The sequence below is a fragment of the Saccopteryx bilineata genome, chromosome 5, assembly GCF_036850765.1.
Source record: "Saccopteryx bilineata isolate mSacBil1 chromosome 5, mSacBil1_pri_phased_curated, whole genome shotgun sequence".
Taxonomy (NCBI): domain Eukaryota; kingdom Metazoa; phylum Chordata; class Mammalia; order Chiroptera; family Emballonuridae; genus Saccopteryx; species Saccopteryx bilineata.
In genome coordinates, this window is record NC_089494.1 from 110,694,317 (window position 1) to 110,712,262 (window position 17,946).

A 17,946-nucleotide genomic window follows, 5' to 3' on the forward strand; every position below is an offset into this window, starting at 1 on the left:
GTTGGCTAAAGCCTTATTTTGGTACTTAAATTGTACTGTCCTTCCATTTCCTAGATTTGAAATTTAAAATATACACCTAGCTTATATGTAAGGGACTAATACAAATGTCAGTCAAATAAGTTTGTAAATATGATATATATTATATATTTGCTCGCTTATAGTTTGTATTGGGTGTGCGAGACAGGCTGTAAGCAAGGAGGTTTGTTATAACCTAAGGCTTAGTATTAAGACTAAGCCTTTCCCACCCTTTCAATACTAAGATCTTTTCGAAACTAAGCTTTTCCCCATACCCTTGACTGTTGCATGATGTAGGATGGTGCACTCTTATGAGGAATCCCATTTATGCCTCAGATAAGTGAATTTGTATCAGAGACTTCCTTATTTGTATATTGGCTTAAAGGTTTTGATTTCTAGACTATAAAATGGGGCAGACCAGGGGCTCTGGCTCTCTCAGTTCCTGCTGTTAGCATTGCAGAGGAGTGGCAGTCAAGATGGTGGAGTGCTAAAGGAGAAGCCAGTTTGTGCAGAGTTTGTACAGAGAGAAGGAGATAGGGAACAGAATGTGAATAAGGCTGGTGAGGTACAAACCGTTGATTCTAGGAATCTCGGATGAGTCAGTGGCTTTGGGAGCCCTGAATGGAAAGCAAAGTGTTTTCCCACTGTGTGTATTTCTTGCCCGACGTGTGCGAGCTAGGATTAGTTGGCCCACCAGTTCTTGGCTCCTTTGTTTCATTACCATCTGTCTGAATCAAATGCGAATCTGCATGGGCCAGGCCACTGTGATGTTGGCTGCGACTACTGGCCTTACAATGAATATGTGCTTTTCATTAATATTTTGGCATTGCATTATTTGAATTTTTATATTTCACTCTTTTTTTTGTTTTATTGACTTTAGGATGACACTGTTTAACAGAATTATACAGGTATCTGGTGTACAGTTCTACAACATATCATCCGTACACTCTATTTTTGTTTTTTGAGTTTTTATGAGTTTATTTGAGCCAAACTGATGACAGTTGTTGGGAAGAAAAATCTCAAAGAATTGAGAAAATGCTCTGGAAAATGGTAGTTTTATCATCCATTTATACATCAGAATCAAAGAGGAAGGCATTGAGGTTACATGAAATCCATTGGTGATAGATTCGAGAGGCAGGAAAAAGCAAAGCAGGGAATTTCTGGAATTGGATAAAAAGTGAAACGTATAGCCACCTACTTTTTAACGTGGGTGGGTACAGGAGAGTTGATTAACATTTACAGCACACAGAGATGGTATGTGGGGAATAAGGTAACCATGAGGGGCTCTGTGTTCTCATGTTCTGGTGGGAGATTGTACCCTGAGAAGTCTGGGAAAAGGGTACTCTGACATTTCAAAGATATCATATCTAAGATAGCGTACACTGTATTGTGTGTCCACCTACCCCATCAAGTATCCGTTCATCACCATTTATCCCCCATAACCTCCTTTACCTGCCCGCACCCCACTACCCTCGCAAATACCACACTGTTAAACTTGTCCATTAGTTTTTCTCCTTTATTTCTTTTTTGCTCAATCCCTCCACCACCCAAACCTCTGCCCCCTAAAGGTCTTAAATAGACTTATTTGTTGGCTGCTATTTGTTTGGTGAATCTTGGAATCTATTCTGTTCATTTGGTGAGTTTCTTTCTGAGATAGGAAGTTTTCTTAATCATATATATTCTGTGTCCTCAACACTCCCATATTTGGTATTTACAATATTGTAAATTTACCATTAAAGAGATTATGTCAAAGTGATTCTGGACAGTCATTGGCAAAGATTAGGATTAAACAACGAAAAATATGCCCTTGGGAGCTCAACGCACAATGGGAATTTTTAAGTGTTTTCATATTTTATCTCAATGTATTACAAGGGATTGATCTACTAAATTTGTACTAGATCAAGACAATTTAAATGTTAAAAATAATTTAATATAGTGAAAAAGATTATGAAATAGTGTGACTTCAAATGCCAAAACTCATGTTTAAATGATCCCTTTAGAATGTCATCTAATTAACATATTTTATGAAGCAAGTTTTTCAACTTTTATGATTCATTTGTTTTAAAAGTGAACATAGTCTGACCTGTGGTGGCGCAGTGGATAAAGTGTCAACCTGGAAACGCTGAGGTTGCCGGTTCAAAACCCTGGGCTTGCCTAGTGTTGGTCAAATAAGTTTGTAAACATGATGTATATGTTTGCTCGCTTGTGACTTATAGTGGGTGTGGGGGACAGGCTATAAGCAGGCCAGGCTGTTGTAGCCTGAGGTTTGGTTTTGGGACTAAGCTTTTCCCCACACCCTTGACTGATTGTATGATCTGGGTGGTGCACTCTCATGAGAAATCCAATTATGCCTTGGATAAGTGACTTTGTATTGGAGACTTCCTTGTTTGTATATTGGATTAAGGGATTTTGGTTTTCTACACTATAAAGTGGGACAGACCAGGAGCTCAGACACACAGTTCCTGCTATCACAATTGCAGGGGCTCCCCTGATCCCTTGCCCTTCATGGGAAGAGCTGGTTTTCTGCTTTTCCCTTGTCTTCTTTTGTGGTTTGCCTGTCTTGGTGAGACACCAATAAATAGGATGGCCCCCCATCCTCTGACTCCGCCATTTCTTTATCGCCTGCCCGAATCCAATGGGAACCTGCATGTGAATGGTCACGATGACGGCTCCTGGTCTTACACCTGGTCAAGGCACATATGGGAGTTGATGCTTTCTGCTCCTTCCCCCTTCTCTCTCTCTCTCTCTGCCCTCTCTATAATGAATAAATAAAAATAAAATCTTAAAAAAAAAAAAAGTGAACATGAAGTAATCTAACCTAAGATTCACTTTATTTTAGATGAACTTACAAATTCATCAGAAACCAGATTGTCTTTGGAAGACCTCTTCAGGAAAGACTTTGTGCTCCATGACCCAGAAGCTCAGTGGATCAATGGTATGTGTGCACCATTTGACATGTTATATTTATTTTGACTTCTGTATAATTAAAAATAAAGAAAATAATGGTATTAGTAGTTAATATTTTATTGACATTATTCTTTAAAGATTACATATACCATATATCAAATTAATACCTTGGCTCATGTGAGTGGAAACCAGTTCCTAAGACAGGTCATCAATAGAAGTATCCTCCAAACATTAGATGGATTGTTCAGTATCTCTCTCATGATCATTAATAGTCATGTGACTTTAAACTTGTTACATCTTTGTCGTTTTTCTGGATTAAAAAAATTTTGGTGTGAAGTACAGATTTTGAGAGACTTAATATGCATGTGCTTCAAATTCAGGTAAACAAATTGGTTTCTTTTTCTTCTTGGTGGGTTTTCTTTTGAATCTTAAGTGCTACAAACTTGGAAGACTCTTACTGAAGTTAAAATGACTTAGAAACAACATGGAAATACATGGCAACATGTCTTTTTCTGCCCTGGCAAAGAAAGCACCTCGGCTTTCTTTAGCTTGTTTCTGATCTTACTGTTTTCAAAGAGTTTAAACAAACATTTTGATTATGAAAGAATCAACCAAAAATAAAATCACTTAGCAGTTCCATGAACTTCGGTTTGCCTTTACGGAGGGTAACTGAGGAAGTGACTAGGTCATCTAGTCAGAAGACCTGTTGTGAACAGAAAGGCAGGTTTGCATCCCGTGAATATTCTGATTTGCCCGACCATGCTAATCACAGTGGTCAAATAAGCCTTTAATCTTTGACCTTCAGTTTATTTAGACATAATATCTTTGCTTGTTTTCGAGGCCTACAGTAGATTATTTTATGATAGATAGAAGGCTCTTTTGCCTTTATCTAATACTGATTACCTCTCTTCCAGTCCATTCTTCTCTAATATTCTAATCAAGTACATTTATGCCTGCAAATGAAATGGTAATTTATGGAAACTATAAAAAGAAGTCAAGTTAACTCAGGAGGGCAGGGACCAAATCATACTGTTTACTTAGCATTGATACACTTCTTGGGATCAGCAGGCACTCAGGTTTGTTTTTGAATAAATGAATGAATGCACTTCACTGAAATTCTGTGTAGTTTTGTCATAATCCAAGTTTCAGTTGAAATCAGTGGGAAGTTGAGTGTGTATCATGGTGATCGTATTAAGCAGAGATTTTCAACTGGTGTGCCATGGCAGGCAGTCTGGTGTGCCTCAAAATTTTTTTTAAAACATGCAATACCTGACTATTTAGGGCACTGACCTCTTTCCCCTTAGATTTCCAGATGAAAAAAAAAAAAAAAAATGACAATAGCCAACACAACAATAGCCATCTGGTGTGAATGAAATAAAAATCATTTCTAATTATTTTGTCAGATTGGGAAAAATATAATATAATTTTTAGTGTGCCACAGAATTTTAGTAGTGTGTGCCATGAGATGAGACAGGTTGCAAATTGTTGGTATTATAGAGAAAAGAAGATTGCAACTTACTAATTCATTTGTATATTTTCATTTGAACTGTTTATAAATTGAGGACTTGCCATGTTGTTGCCTCCCACTTTAATTATTTCAGATAAATAGGAAAGAAGGCTTATAAAAAGAATATATTGTTATGCAACATTGTTCTAACAAATGGAGGTTGTTGGTCAAATAAGTTTGTAAATATGATATATATGTTTGCTCCCTTATACTTTGCATTGGGTGTGAGGGACATGTTGTAAGCTACCAAGGTCCTTATAGCCTAAGGCTTAGTTTTTTGTTTTTGTTTTTTAAGATTTTATTTATTCATTATAGAGAGGAGAGCAACTCCCATATGTGCCTTGACCAGGTAAACCCAGGGTTTTGAAACTGCAACCTCAGCGTTTCCAGTTGAGGCTTTATCCATTCCATCACCACAGGTCAGGCCCCAAGGCTTAGTTTTAAGGCTTAGTTTTAAGACTAAGCCTTTCCCACCCTTTTAATACCAAGATCTATTCAACATTCTTCTAATACTAAGATCTTCTCAAAACTAAGCTTTTCCCCACACCCTTGACTGTTGCATGATGTGGGGTGGTGCACTCTTATGAGGAATCTCATTTATGCATCAGATAAGTGACTCTGTATCAGACACTTTCTTATTTGTATATTGACTTAAAGGCTTTAATTTCTGCACTGTAAGATAAGGCAGAGAGGGGTGGGGGGTTCTCTCGCTCAGATCCTGCCATCAGCATTGCAGAGGAGAGGCAGCCAAGATGGTGGAGTGCTGAAGGAGAAGCCAGTTTGTGCAGAGTTTGTGCAGAGAGAAGGAGATGGGGAACAGAGGTGAATAAGGCTGGTGAGGTGGAAACCTTTGATTCTAGGAATACTTGGATGAGTCAGTGACTTTGGGAGCTCTGAATAGAAAGGGAAGTGTTTTTCCACTGTGTGTATTTCTTGCCTGCTGGGTGTGAACTAGGATTAAAGGTAATGGCCCGCCAGTTCTTAGCTCTGTTGTTTCATTACTGTCTGTCTGAATCAAATGCGAACTTGCGTTGGCCAGTCAACTGTGATGGTGGCTGTGGCTGCTGGCCATACAGAGGTCTAAACAATCCTCCTCCTAATGTGCTATAGTAATTTTGTAAGTCATTTTTTTATTTGCTGACAATTATTTTTTGTTGGAGAAAAGGACAGCGATGCTGTGAAAAATATGTGAGTTATTAGATTTGAAATGCTGAATGACATTCTGTTTTATTCATGATTTTGGCCAAGCTATAGAAACATGTGGTCTTTGACTTTGGAAAGCAAGCAGAAGTCATGGGCCTCATCTTCCTTCTCAGGTTAGCCTGGGTTATTTAAAAAAACATTTACTTCTGTGTATAACTGACACTCTGATATTGAAATGCCAAAGTACTGGATGGGTATTTAAGCAGTGAACTGCGTGCTAAATTAAGCCATTTCATTATCCAGGAAACACATTCCTTTCTAACACTTCACAGGATACCAAAATTATATGTTTAGAGTTAATTGTCTTAATCTTTTTTTTTTTTTTCTGAAGCTAGAAACGGGGAGAGACAAACAGACTCCCTCATGCGCCCGACCGGGATCCACCCGGCACGCCCACCAGGGGGCGACGCTCTGCCCACCAGGGGGCGATGCTCTGCCCCTCCGGGGCGTCGCTCTGTTACAACCAGAGCCACTCTAGCGCCTGGGGCAGAGGCCAAGGAGCCATCCCCAGCGCCCGGGCCATCTTTGCTCCAGTGGAGCCTTGGCTGCGAGAGGGGAAGAGAAAAACAGAGAGGAAGGAGAGGGCAAGGGGTGGAGAAGCAGATGGGCGCCTCTCCTGTGTGCCCTGGCTGGGAATCGGACCGGGACTTCTGCACGCCAGGCCGACGCTCTACCACTAAGCCAACCGGCCAGGGCCTTAATCTTTTTTTTTAAAAAAGCAGTTTCTTTATTAACTATTGATAAACCTGATCTTGAGAAAACATTCTGGGACAAAGCTTAATTGTTATTGCTATATTCTAGGTAAAACATAAGATCTATAATATGTATTTAAAATTTTACATAAAAACAACCGTTTAAACAGGATTAAAGAGAATCTAAGTGCTCAGAGGCTTGCAGTCTTTATAAATACCATACTACTGAAGAAACTGACTTGTCCCGTCAGCAGATGGTGTACAGTGGGCTGCTTTTCCAGTAGGGTATACGTTTGTGCTTATTCATGTCTCTTATCCAACCCAGAACATTTCCCCAGTGATCACTAGATATGTGGCCTATTTACAAGTCCCTCACATAGCCAGGAAATACAGTGGGAACTATATGAATAGAATGTGTACCCTTGGCCTCATTATCACAGATTGTATCTAAATGTCACATGTGAGCTTTTTCTTTATTCTCATGAGATGTCTCACCAGGTTTCCTTAGTATGTAATTCTCTTGAAGAAGTCTAAGTTAAGCTCATTTGGAAGCTTCATTTAGTTGTTGGAAGTCACCATAGATAGATGGTAGTTCAGCAGTGTCTCTATTCTGATTCTCAAATAAAACATGGTATCTGTGAATGTCATTGCACCCTTTGATGGGTACTTATGTTTATGGTTAGCTTTACAACTGCTCCCTCTATATGTATTCATAAATATGGATTCATTTTTATTGCATCTTTTTCTTAGTTATGTCTCACTGAAACCTGAAAATCTATCTTTTTTTTTTTTTTTTTTTTTTCATTTTTCTGAAGCTGGAAACGGGGAGAGACAGTCAGACAGACTCCCGCATGCGCCCGACCGGGATCCACCCGGCACGCCCACCAGGGGCGACGCTCTGCCCACCAGGGGGCGATGCTCTGCCCATCCTGGGTGTCGCCATATTGCCACCAGAGCCACTCTAGCGCCTGAGGCAGAGGCCACAGAGCCATCCCCAGCGCCCGGGCCATCTCTGCTCCAATGGAGCCTTAGCTGCGGGAGGGGAAGAGAGAGACAGAGAGGAAAGCCCGGCGGAGGGGTGGAGAAGCAAATGGGCGCTTCTCCTGTGTGCCCTGGCCGGGAATCGAACCCGGGTCCTCCGCACGCTAGGCCGACGCTCTACCGCTGAGCCAACCGGCCAGGGCTTTTTCATATATCTATTTGCAGTCTGTATTTCCTCTTTGAAAAAGTGCCTATTCAGGTCTTTTCCCCACTTATTAATTGGTTTGTATTCTTGGTGTTGAGTTTTATAAGTTCTTTATAAATTAATGTTGGGTAAACAAAAAGTTTGCTCACTTGTATTGGGGCAGTGCCCTGTGTGTATAGTCTATAGAGGGCTGAAGGGGCTGGCCCTCAGGGCGGCAGATTGTAAATTGTGAATTGCCTTCCTTTTTGGGAGCGTTCATTGTTTGTTGTTTGCAGGAGAAGGGTTTTTCCCCCCAGCTGGTTTTGGCTGGAGAGTGCAGAGTCCATAGTGCAGAAAATGCAGAGGGAAAGTTCGGAGGGACTTGGGAGCCCTGCTGAGGTTTGTGGGACCTGTATGTTTGGCACAGCTAGAGGGGGTTGGAGCTTTGGGCACCCTGAGTGAAAGGGAAGCGGTCTTTCCCACCTGTTTGCTCATCCGCTGTTACAAGACTCAAACGAATGGAATGGCCCACCATCTTCTGGTTCCACAATTCCTGGACCATCTGCCTGAATCCAATTAGAACCAGCCTGGACACATTGGTGGCCTGTACTCCTACACATAAGTTCTTTATAAATTTTGATATAAACCCTTTATTAGATGTATTGTCAAATAAGTACTCCTATTTAGTGGGTTGTCTTGTGATTTTGTTGATGGTTTCTTTTGCTGTGCAAAAGCATTTTAGTTTGATGTAGTCTCATTTGTATATTTTTTCCTTTCTTTCCTTTGCCCAAGGAAATATTTTTTTTGGGGGGGGGGTGTTGTTTTTTTTTTACAGAGACAGAGAGAGAGTCAGAGAGAGGGATAGACAGGGACAGACAGAGAGGAATGGAGAGATGAGAAGCATCAATCATTAGTTTTTTCGCTGTGCGTTGCAACACCTTAGTTGTTCATTGATTGCTTTCTCATATGTGCCTTGACCGCGGGCCTTCAGCAGACTGAGCAACCCCTTGCTTGAGCCAGCAACCTTGGGCTCAAGCTGGTGAGCTTTTTTTTTTTACTCAAACCAGATGAGCCTGCGTTCAAGCTGGTGACCTTGGGGTCTTGAACCTGGGTCTTCCGCATCCCAGTCCGGCACTCTATCCACTGCGCCATTGCCTGGTCAGGCAGGAAATATATTTAAAAAAAAAATATTGCTATGGAAAATGTATGACATTTTACTACCTGTGTTTTCTTTGAGGGTTTTTATGGTTCATAACTTCCATTTAAGTTTTTATCCATTTTCAATTTATTCTTGTGTATGGTGTAAGAAAGTAGTTTACTTTCACTTTTTATATTTACCTGCCCAATTTTCCTAACATCGGTTATTGAGTAGATTGTCTTTATCCCATTGTATGTTCTGGCCACCGTTGTTAAATATTAATTGACCATAAGTTGTGGGTATATTTCTTTGCTTTTTATTTTGTACCTTGATCTATGTACTTGTTCCTGTGCCAATACTATACTATTTTGTTCATGATGGCCTTGGGCTTGTAGTATAATTTAATACAGTGGTACCTTGATATACGAGCAGACCAACATACAATTTTTTAAAAAGATATGAGCTGCAACTTGGTCCGTATTTTTGTTCGAGTTCCAAGCGAAATTCCAAGATACAAATCGTGATTCGGGAAGCTGCTGCTAGTTGGCGCATTGGCACACGGGTCCAGTATTGGCAGCACAACACCAGCATCTCATTCTATCTCACGTGTTACCCACAGAATCAAGTTGAATCTTGTGCTCTGTACTCGTTCTTGCATCATTTTTGCATTTTTTACTAACTTTTTTTGTGTGCTATCATGGGGCCGAAGAAAGTGAGTGTAATAAAGGACAGTGGTGAGAAGAAGAAGAAAATGATGTCGATAAAAGTAAAGCAAGAAATAATAAAAAAGCATGAGCGTGGTGTACGAGTGATTGAACTGGCAAGGCTGTATGACTGAAATATATCTACAATCTGTACCATCCTTAAACAAAAGGATGCCATCAAAAGTGCAAATCCAGCAAAAGGAACTACAATTCTGTCCTAATTAAGATACGTTTAAGGCAAGTTACGGCTGGTTTGAAAATTTTAAGAAGAGATCTGTTATCCATTCGGTGGTGAGGCATGGTGAAGCTGCAAGTGCTGACGTTAAGGTAGCTGAGAAGTACATCGCGTGTTTTGCTGTGCTTATTGCAAAGGAAGGTTCCATCCCTCAACAAGTGTTCAACTGTGACGAAACAGGATTGTTTTGGGAAAAAAATGCCCCAGAGGACTTTCATTACCGCTGAAGAGAAGCTGCCAGGCCATAAACCCATGAAGGACTGTCTGACCCTTGTTTGTGTGCAAATGCTAGCGGTGACTGTAAAGTAAAGCCACTGCTAGTGTATCATTCCAAAAATTCTTGAGCCTTTAAGACCCAGAAGATTCTTAAAGAAAAACTGCAGGTTATGTGGCACCAATGCTAGGGCATGGGTTATGTGGCAGTTTTTTATTGAATGGGTAAATCTTGTCTTTGGTTCTTCAGTGAATAAATATCTTCAAGAAAATAAACTCCCGATGAGAGCATTACTAATCCTTGATAATGCTCCAGCCCACCCACCTTGTCTTGAAGATGATCTTCTCGATGAGTGATGAGTTCAAATTCATGAAAGTCCTCTACCTCCCACCCAACACGACTTCAGTCTTGCAGCCTATGGATCAGCAGGTCATTTCCAACTTTAAAAAGCTTTACACAAAGCACTTGTTCCGCTGCTGCTTTGAGGTGACTGAGAATACAATTCTAACCCTTTGAGAGTTTTGGAAAGATCACTACAACATCATGATATGTTTACGCATTATTGACTTGGCATGGCAAGAGGTTACAAGAAGAACCTTGAACTCGGCATGGAAAGAGTTATGGCCTGATGTTGTTGCAGACAGGGGCTTCGAAGGATTTGAACCGGAGACTGAGACCAAGGTAGAAGCGTTGGAGGAGATTGTGTCCCTCGGAAAGTCGATGGGTCTGGAGGTAGATGAGGGTGAAATAAATGAGCTTGTCGAGGAACATGAGGAACTTTCAACTGAGGAGATGAAGGAGCTACAGATGATGCAACATATGGAGCTTCTGCAAGACATTAGTAGTGAGGAGGGGGTAGAGTTGGAGGAAGTGATTTCTACAAGTGAAATTAAAGACATGCTGGCAATGTGGGAGAAGCTTTCAAGTTTCATTGAAAAGAAACACCCAGAAAAAGTTTCAACTGGTCGTGCTTCAGCACTTTTTAATGACACTTGTTTGTCACATTTCTGTAACATTTTAAAAGGCAGGCAAAAGCAAACCTCTTTGGATAGATTTTTATTCAAAAGTCCTGCAAGTGAAAGTGCCAAAAGTGCAGCCAAAAAGCGAAAACAGGTGATGATTAAATGAAAAATACATAATGTTAAGCTTAGGTTAAGTTTAAAGTTAAGAAAGTACATTTTTTTTTACAATTAAGTTTTTGTGGTTTTATTTTAAGTAAAGAAAGTGCAGCTTTAATTTTGTTTAAAGTTAAGAAAATGCAGTTTTAGTTTACATTTAGTGTTAAGAAAGTGCAGTTTTAGTTTACGTGTCTACAGGGCCTGCATCCCTTCCTCCCTCGCTCCTCCTCCGCCATTCACCTCCGTTAGCCACACTCGTCTGTCTCCAAGGTAAGAATACAGTACTGAATAACACTTTTTTTCTTTTATTTCATATATTTTGTTATGCATTGGTAAAGTATACATGTGTGTTTCTTAATTAAAAACATGTCTTTTTTCATAATTTAGGATGGTTTGGGGATGTTTCACAGGGCTGGAATGGATTAAATCTATTTCAATTATTTTAAATGTGAGAAATTTGTTTGATATACAAGTTGACTGACTTACGAGCTTGGTTACAGAATGAATTAAACTCGTATCTCAAGGTACCACTGTATCAGGTAGTATAATTCCTGATATTAAGTTTTGTGAACTTCGTTCTTTTATCTCAAGCTTGCTGAGGCTATTCAGGGTCTTTTGTGGTTCTATATAATCTTTTGGAATATTTATTTTAGATCTGTGTGTAAAACAATTATGTGCTAGAAATTCCTGAGAAATGGTTGAAGGATGTCAGAGCTAGAGAAGCAAGGAATTAGAATTGTTATCAGAAACATGATTGGATATGCAAGGCTGTCCTGTGAGTGAGGGGTTAGATTTATCACATAGAATTAACTAAATGGAAGTCATTGGTGATATATGTCTGCCTATCTGCATTAAGTTATATCTGGCAAGTGCAGTTTTACAACTTTTGGTTAGACTAGTGTAGAAAGCAGTGTGTTCTCCATTGCTGCTTATATTATAGGGAGGTCGGGTGATAACATGATAAGGACACTAATAGGATTCGTGTAATTGATATACGATTGTAAACAATGACCTCTTAGTTTTACTTTTGTTATTTTATTATTTAATTTCCAAGTCACCATAAGGGTATTGCTTAAATTTCTGCTTTAATAGTTCTTTTGTGTAGAGACCTGTTGCTACATTGATCTAAAACAGTTCTTAGTGTTATCAGCTTTCACAGAAATTTCTCTACCTCTTATTTCCACAAAAAAAGAAACCCCTCCATTATCTGACATGAAGCTCTTGTCTCTTTATTTTGACTGGCTATATAGAGTTGCTGAAAAATAATGTACAAGCTGATCTGTTTTGCACTTTCGGTTGCTACCGCTGTGGTTTCCTTCTCTGTGCTATCGGTTCCTATGCCAGTTTGAATGAGCTCGGACACCCCCTTCCAGGGCAGAGACCCCTGCTATTGACCCGTCACTCCCATGCACCCACAGCAACTTCTGAAAGCAGGTAGCTTACACCTACCTGGTCTCTAATAATATTAAATTTTTAAGTGGAAAAATTGCACACAGTAAATTGTGTGTGCATATTTCCCACGTCTTTCCTAGGAGTATGAGTGCTTTTTTGGTTTTCTGACTTTATCAGTCTTACTAATTGTGTAGTTTTTCTCCTGCCACATCCCACCCATGACAAAATACATTTTTATATTGCACTCCTTGGAGTGTAATGCCATCAAGACTCCGTTGTAATCAAAAGATTAAAAAGATTATAAAATCTCTTCACTAGAAAAGTGACTGCAGCCCGTGTAGCAGAAATACTGCATAATCCTCTGGGCTGATGAGGACGTGACATGCTGCTCGGAACACTGAGGTGGGTCGCCCTTCATGGTCTTCCCAGTATCCAGGCGGAAAAGCAGGCTCTGCGTGTCAGACGGAGTATCTGACAAGGGAAGAGTTAGGCCTCCAGAAATTAGATCTTTAGTTCTTTCACAGGTCTGCACGGTGGGCATGTCACTTGACTTCCCCAAGTGTCTGTCTTCATCCATTAGACTGAGGAGATAATTTTTCTCCTTCCTTCTAACATCATTGTGAGTATCACAAGGGATACAAGTTCTCTAAAATTTTAAAAGCAATTATGAATTTTTGTCTCTGTACTTCTTTCTTGATTGAGAATTGATTTTATTTCCCTGTACCGTTTGACTTTGGGCGAGTCATCAGATAATCCTCGGTATGAGTTTTGCTCAAGCACCAGCCTGAGCATCACCACAGCACTGATCACTATTATTCGGTCTGGAGTATGTGCCAGGCCCTGGGCTTGCTGCTTGTAAGATACAATGCTATTTAACCTTCATTACAATCCTATGAATTGTTTTTATGATCTCTACTTTAAAGCTGAAGAAACTCGACCTGCAAAGGTTAGTAATTTTCCTAGAGAGTAAAAAGCAGAGCTGGAGTAAGATTTCTTGGTTACTTAATGAAGAGGGATGAAGGGTACAAAGTTTAAGTTATGCAAGTTAAATAAATCCTTGAGAGCTGTATGTTGGGGGCTATAGCCAGTGTATTACCGTAAATAAGGAACGTGCAGATGATGAGCTGCTGATTGAGAAGGCACAAGCCACCCATGCTAATCAACAGCATCAGAGCTCCCACCATGGGGAAGTGAGAACTCGAGGTCACTTTGATTGAGGACTCAGTTTCAGAACACTCACACTAAGGAAGTAAAGTCTCAAGATTTATTACATACAGATCCTGCATCTTACAGGGAGGGGCCTAGCCAGAGATCCTTGTTAATCTTCTGTCCTAGGTCACTAGTAAGCGGGAAATAGAGAGCTGGATTACAAGCACCTATAACTTAAAAGGTGGTTCGGTGGAAGTCATTAACTTCATAGGCTCAATTCTAAGTGCTTATTTTAAAAGAAGACCTGGGAGAAGCAAAGCTGAAATTTGTGGCAGGCATCCTAAGCTCAGGTCCTTACCTGAATGTCCAAACCCTGGGTATGAGCAGGGTTGTCACACTGTGAAATGCCTGTGCAGGAACTCAAAGTAGCTGTTTTCTCATCACAGGGTCTATTGGACAACAACATGACTATAGTTAATAATATTGTATCATTATACTTGAAATTTGATAGAGGGCAGACATACAAAAAGCAAAGAAAATAGTAACTATATGAAGTAATGAAGGTGTTAGTTTGTGGTGATTACTTCACGATGTATATGTATATCAAAATATCAAGTCATAGACTTTAAAGATGTAGTACGTTTTATTTGTTCATTATATATCAAAACTGGGGGAAAAAGAACATTTTTCAAAAATGATTTTAAAATTACTCCAAAAAAGTTTGCCTAGTTGAAGCATGTATTAGAAGACAGTAAAAATCAGGGAATGAAACATTTGCTATTTAGTTTTTGTTATTCTTTTTGTTGTGTCCCAAAACCTACTTTCCTTTCTGTACCAGAAACAGATTCCTTATTTTTGGAAGAAATGCCAGTTCTGCTCTAATTCAACCATGACTCTTGTAGCTTTTTTGTAATGCTGGTGACTGAGGCTGGGCAGGTTCACACTGGATTCAGACAGATGGTAGAGGAACTGCGGAGCCGGAAAGGGGTGGGCCATTGTTTTTAATAAAGTCTCACAACTGCGGACAAACACACAGGCAGAGAAAAACCACCTCTCAGGCAAACAGTCAGCAAAATGCCCCTCAGAGTGGTGGGCAGGCAGTCTGCGCATCTGTAATTCCCTATCTCCCTCCAGCGCAAGCACTCATAGCCTCATATAGGCCATACTCATGTGGCGCTGCCATGTGCTCACCAAAGGGCTTGCAGCTGGTAAACCAGCTAGCAAGCCTAACACAGCTGCCCCTGATTTTTTTTTAAAGCTCTCTGGAGTAACTAACTTATGCTCAGCCATATTGTTAACCTAGGTTTTCTTGGAGCTGGGACGTTACATTTTGTCTTTATACATCCCACATCAACGCAATGCACAGACTTGTACCTAGCGAGCAGGTTGACAGCTGTCAGGTGGCATGGTTGGGTGAGGGAGGTGGAGGGATAGAGCAAAAAAAGTACAAAAAGAAAAAAATACTGATGGACATGGACAACACTGTGGAGATTTGGGTGGGGGGAAGTGGAGGAAGGTATAGGGGTGATAAATGGTGATGGATCAAGACTTGACTTGGGGTGTGAACACACAATATATAGTGTACAGAAGATGTGTTGTAAAATTGTGCACCTAAAACCTGTATAATTTTGTTAACTAGTGTCACCCCAGTAAATTGAATAAAAAGTAACTTCAACCAATTGATTAATACTTTGGTGCCATAAACCCTAATTTTAATTATTTTTTTAAGCGAGAGGAAGGGAGGTAAAGAGACAATCCTGCGTGCACCCAACCAGGACTCACCTGGCAACCCCGGTTTGGGGTTGATGGCTGTGATCAACCGAGCCATCCTCAGCACCTGAGGCCAACATTCAGACCAACCAAGCCACTGGCTGTGAGAAGGGAAGAGAGAGAGAAGGGGAAAAAAGAGGAGGAGGAAAGCAGATGGTCGCTTCTCATATGTGCCCTGACCAGGGATCGAACCCAGGACCTCTGTATGTTGGGCTGATGCTGTATCCATTGAGCCAACTGGCAAAGGCCAACACTTATTTTAATTTGAAAATAGACACAGTTTGGACAAAGGAAACTTTGAAGTGTTTCCTTGTAGCCTTAGAGGAAATATGCTGCTCATAAAAATTAGGGGGTATTTCAAAATGAATACAAAGCTATAAAATATCCCCTAATTTTTGTGAGCAGTTTATATATAGTAGAGGGCATTATTTCAAAGATACCCTTCAATTTGTTTAAAGTTTAAAAAAAACTAAATTATTATGATCAACACTGTAATAGAGTGGGTATGATTTCTGATGGGCAAACTCCTGTATCAAGAAACTTCTAAGAAGGCTAAGAATTGTTTTTTTTACAATTGTTGGAGCAAGTTAGGTGTAAAAATTATGTGTTCTGTTGGGATCCCTGAAATAATCATTTGTGTCATGGCACTCTGTGTACTTGAGCAAACCAAATCTTTGGAACTAGACAAATCGTGCTAGAATCTAATGCACTGTTGGAGGTGTTTTGCATGTCATCAGGGCAATGGATGGTGCTCAAGTCCATATTTACCTGCCTCTTGATGTGACATAAAAGACAAATGCTAACATGGAGACTTACAATAGGAATAATTTGTAACTTGGAATGCTGGTGGCCGAGGCCAGGCAGGTTCACGTTGGATTCGGGCAGACAGTAGAGGAACTGCAGAGCTGGAAAGTGTCGGGCCATTCCTGTTTATTTTTTCCTTTTTTTTTTTAAAGGCCATACCTGTTTAATTGAAGGTTCATAAAGACAGGTGAGCAAATAAACAACAAAAGGGAAAGAGCTAATAAATAAAGGGAAATCTGCTATTCACAGTGAGGGCAATGGAGCAAGGAAAACCCCACCTCATGGTGGTGGGAAAAAATTTGGGAGAATTGCAGCCCAGAGGAAGCACCCATAGTCTTACATATTATAGGCCATGCTCATATGCCTTTGCCATGTGCTCACGCACTAATCAAGCAAAGTGTTTGCAGCTGGTAAACCTGGGAGCAAGCCTAACACAGCTGTCCCAGAGGGAACCATGTTGCTTTTCTTAAAATTTTAATCCTGTAATTCCCAGTTCAGTACTTGCCACCTTTTAGGTACCTTTTCTTTCTTCTTAATTGAGCTAAACTGGATTCACATCCATTAACTGCCACCATCCACAGTCATCATCACAAGCCCTGTTTTAGAATGAAAGGAAATGAATTCTAAGGTGACTGTTGTATTTCTCAAGATCACAAAAGCACAGAGCCATATTTAAAACTAACAAGTGATTCTTATATTTCTTATAAATTACCATACTTTGCCATGTATATAAGATGCACCTTTTTTTGAAAAATTTGAGGTCTAAAAACTAGGTGCGTCTTATGCAGTGGTTATAGTTTTTTTTACTTGCATTTCCCATTTTTTTGTGCTTGTTTTTGTGCTCATTGTTGAAGACAGTGATTCGTCATCAGACACAGATGAGGACAAGCTAATGGATGGGAGTTTTGACAGTGATGAGTAGTTGTATGAATTTTATGGTGAATAAAACTTGAGTTCAATAACTTTATATAATATACTTTTTTTTTCAAATTTAGGGCCCCAAAATTAAGGTACATTTTATACATGGGGAAATATGGTAATATTAACATATTAGTGGCTTTATGACCTTCTATAATTAAAATTTCTGATTATAGATTTATTGATTCCATGCCATCTAAAAGGTCGGTTTTAAAGGAAAAGGACAAAGGTATTCAGTGTCTGGAATTTGGCTGGAAGTGACACTTTGATAATAAAATTATCTGACTTTTCCCCCAAAATATCCATAGTTCTTAAGATGACTACTTTTTGCCATTTTAGTCAGTCATCTTGTTTCTTATTAATTTGATTTCTTGACTAACTTGCATATTCTGAGAGCATCTAAATTTATATTTTTTTCTCATTATTTTTTCTTTTTAAAAACAATTCTAATCATTAATACTTTTAGTGCTATTATTTAGATCATGATTCCTTGAAGGTCTTAATTATATTTCTTCTTCTTTATATCATCCTATAACCTTTTTATCTCCATTTTATTCTTTACAGTTTTATGCTATGATTATATACAACACACATTTTTATAAACCCTTTAACTCTCTAAACAGATTTCTCAACTATTTTTATTTTTTGGAAAAATATCTTGTCTTCTATAAATAGGTGAAAATAAGTCATTACTTCTCCCTCTGAGTCTTCAGGATGATGTTCTATACATTTTTACTCATAATCCTGCTTATCTTTGGAGGAAGGGTCCTCTGTCTAGACTCAGTATTTATTACTCTTGACTTTGCTGCGTCTTCTAAGATCTGCATGTACATCCTAAGATTTGATTGCATACCAGAGAGAAAGTTTTTCTAAAACAGCTGGAAGTTCATGTTTTGATATATCTGTTGTAACAGCAAATGACCAGACTACAGTCTAAACAGTGTGATTTATTTGTAGGCTTGTTAGACCAAAAGTGTAATCAAATAAGTCAATACAATTATTAATTGGAAAGAAA

The 17,946-nt window shown here is 39.5% G+C and overlaps 1 protein-coding gene across 4 annotated transcripts in view; it reads left to right on the forward strand.

Moving 5' to 3' along the window:
• Nucleotides 1-17,946, forward strand: part of DPP10 (dipeptidyl peptidase like 10) — a 713,505-nt gene that overhangs the window by 188,106 nt on the left and 507,453 nt on the right. For all 4 annotated transcript variants that reach the window (XM_066280442.1, XM_066280446.1, XM_066280443.1 and 1 more), the window contains exon 3: nucleotides 2,855-2,950. In XM_066280442.1, coding sequence (XP_066136539.1) covers nucleotides 2,855-2,950 — 96 coding nt within the window. The remainder of the gene's footprint in view (nucleotides 1-2,854; nucleotides 2,951-17,946) is intronic.